At 60.8% G+C, this 273-nt stretch overlaps 1 protein-coding gene across 1 annotated transcript in view; it reads right to left on the bottom strand.

Annotated features, from left to right (window-relative positions):
* LOC119581702 (protein sprint-like) overlaps nt 1-273 on the bottom strand; it is a gene marked incomplete in the record, with an annotated part of 21,974 nt that overhangs the window by 10,173 nt on the left and 11,528 nt on the right. Inside the window, 1 exon segment of the mRNA XM_037929828.1 lies at nt 13-200. Within this exon segment, the coding sequence (XP_037785756.1) occupies nt 13-200 (188 nt within the window).

The raw sequence follows: 273 nt of genomic DNA, 5'->3' as shown, positions 1-273 counted from the left end.
TCACATCCTCACCAGCACTGCGAGTAGTAGGCGATGAGGGCCGGCGGGGTATCGAATCGGTTTTCCGAAGCCTCGAGCGAATACGTGGCCTGGTTGTGGATCTCGATGAGGTAGTGCTGGATGTAGGGGCCCTTGTCCTGCGGGAGGCGCACGCTCAGCGCCAGGGTGTCGGGCTTGCTGCTCTGGCGGACGATGAAGTTCTGCGCGAGGGGCGGGAGAGAAGGGATGGGTGTGGTTGGGTTAATTTTCGGAATACGTTCGTGCATGGTGGGG

This window comes from Penaeus monodon, chromosome 15 (assembly GCF_015228065.2).
Source record: "Penaeus monodon isolate SGIC_2016 chromosome 15, NSTDA_Pmon_1, whole genome shotgun sequence".
In the NCBI taxonomy this organism is placed as follows: domain Eukaryota; kingdom Metazoa; phylum Arthropoda; class Malacostraca; order Decapoda; family Penaeidae; genus Penaeus; species Penaeus monodon.
This window is presented reverse-complemented; position numbering and strand designations above follow the sequence as displayed.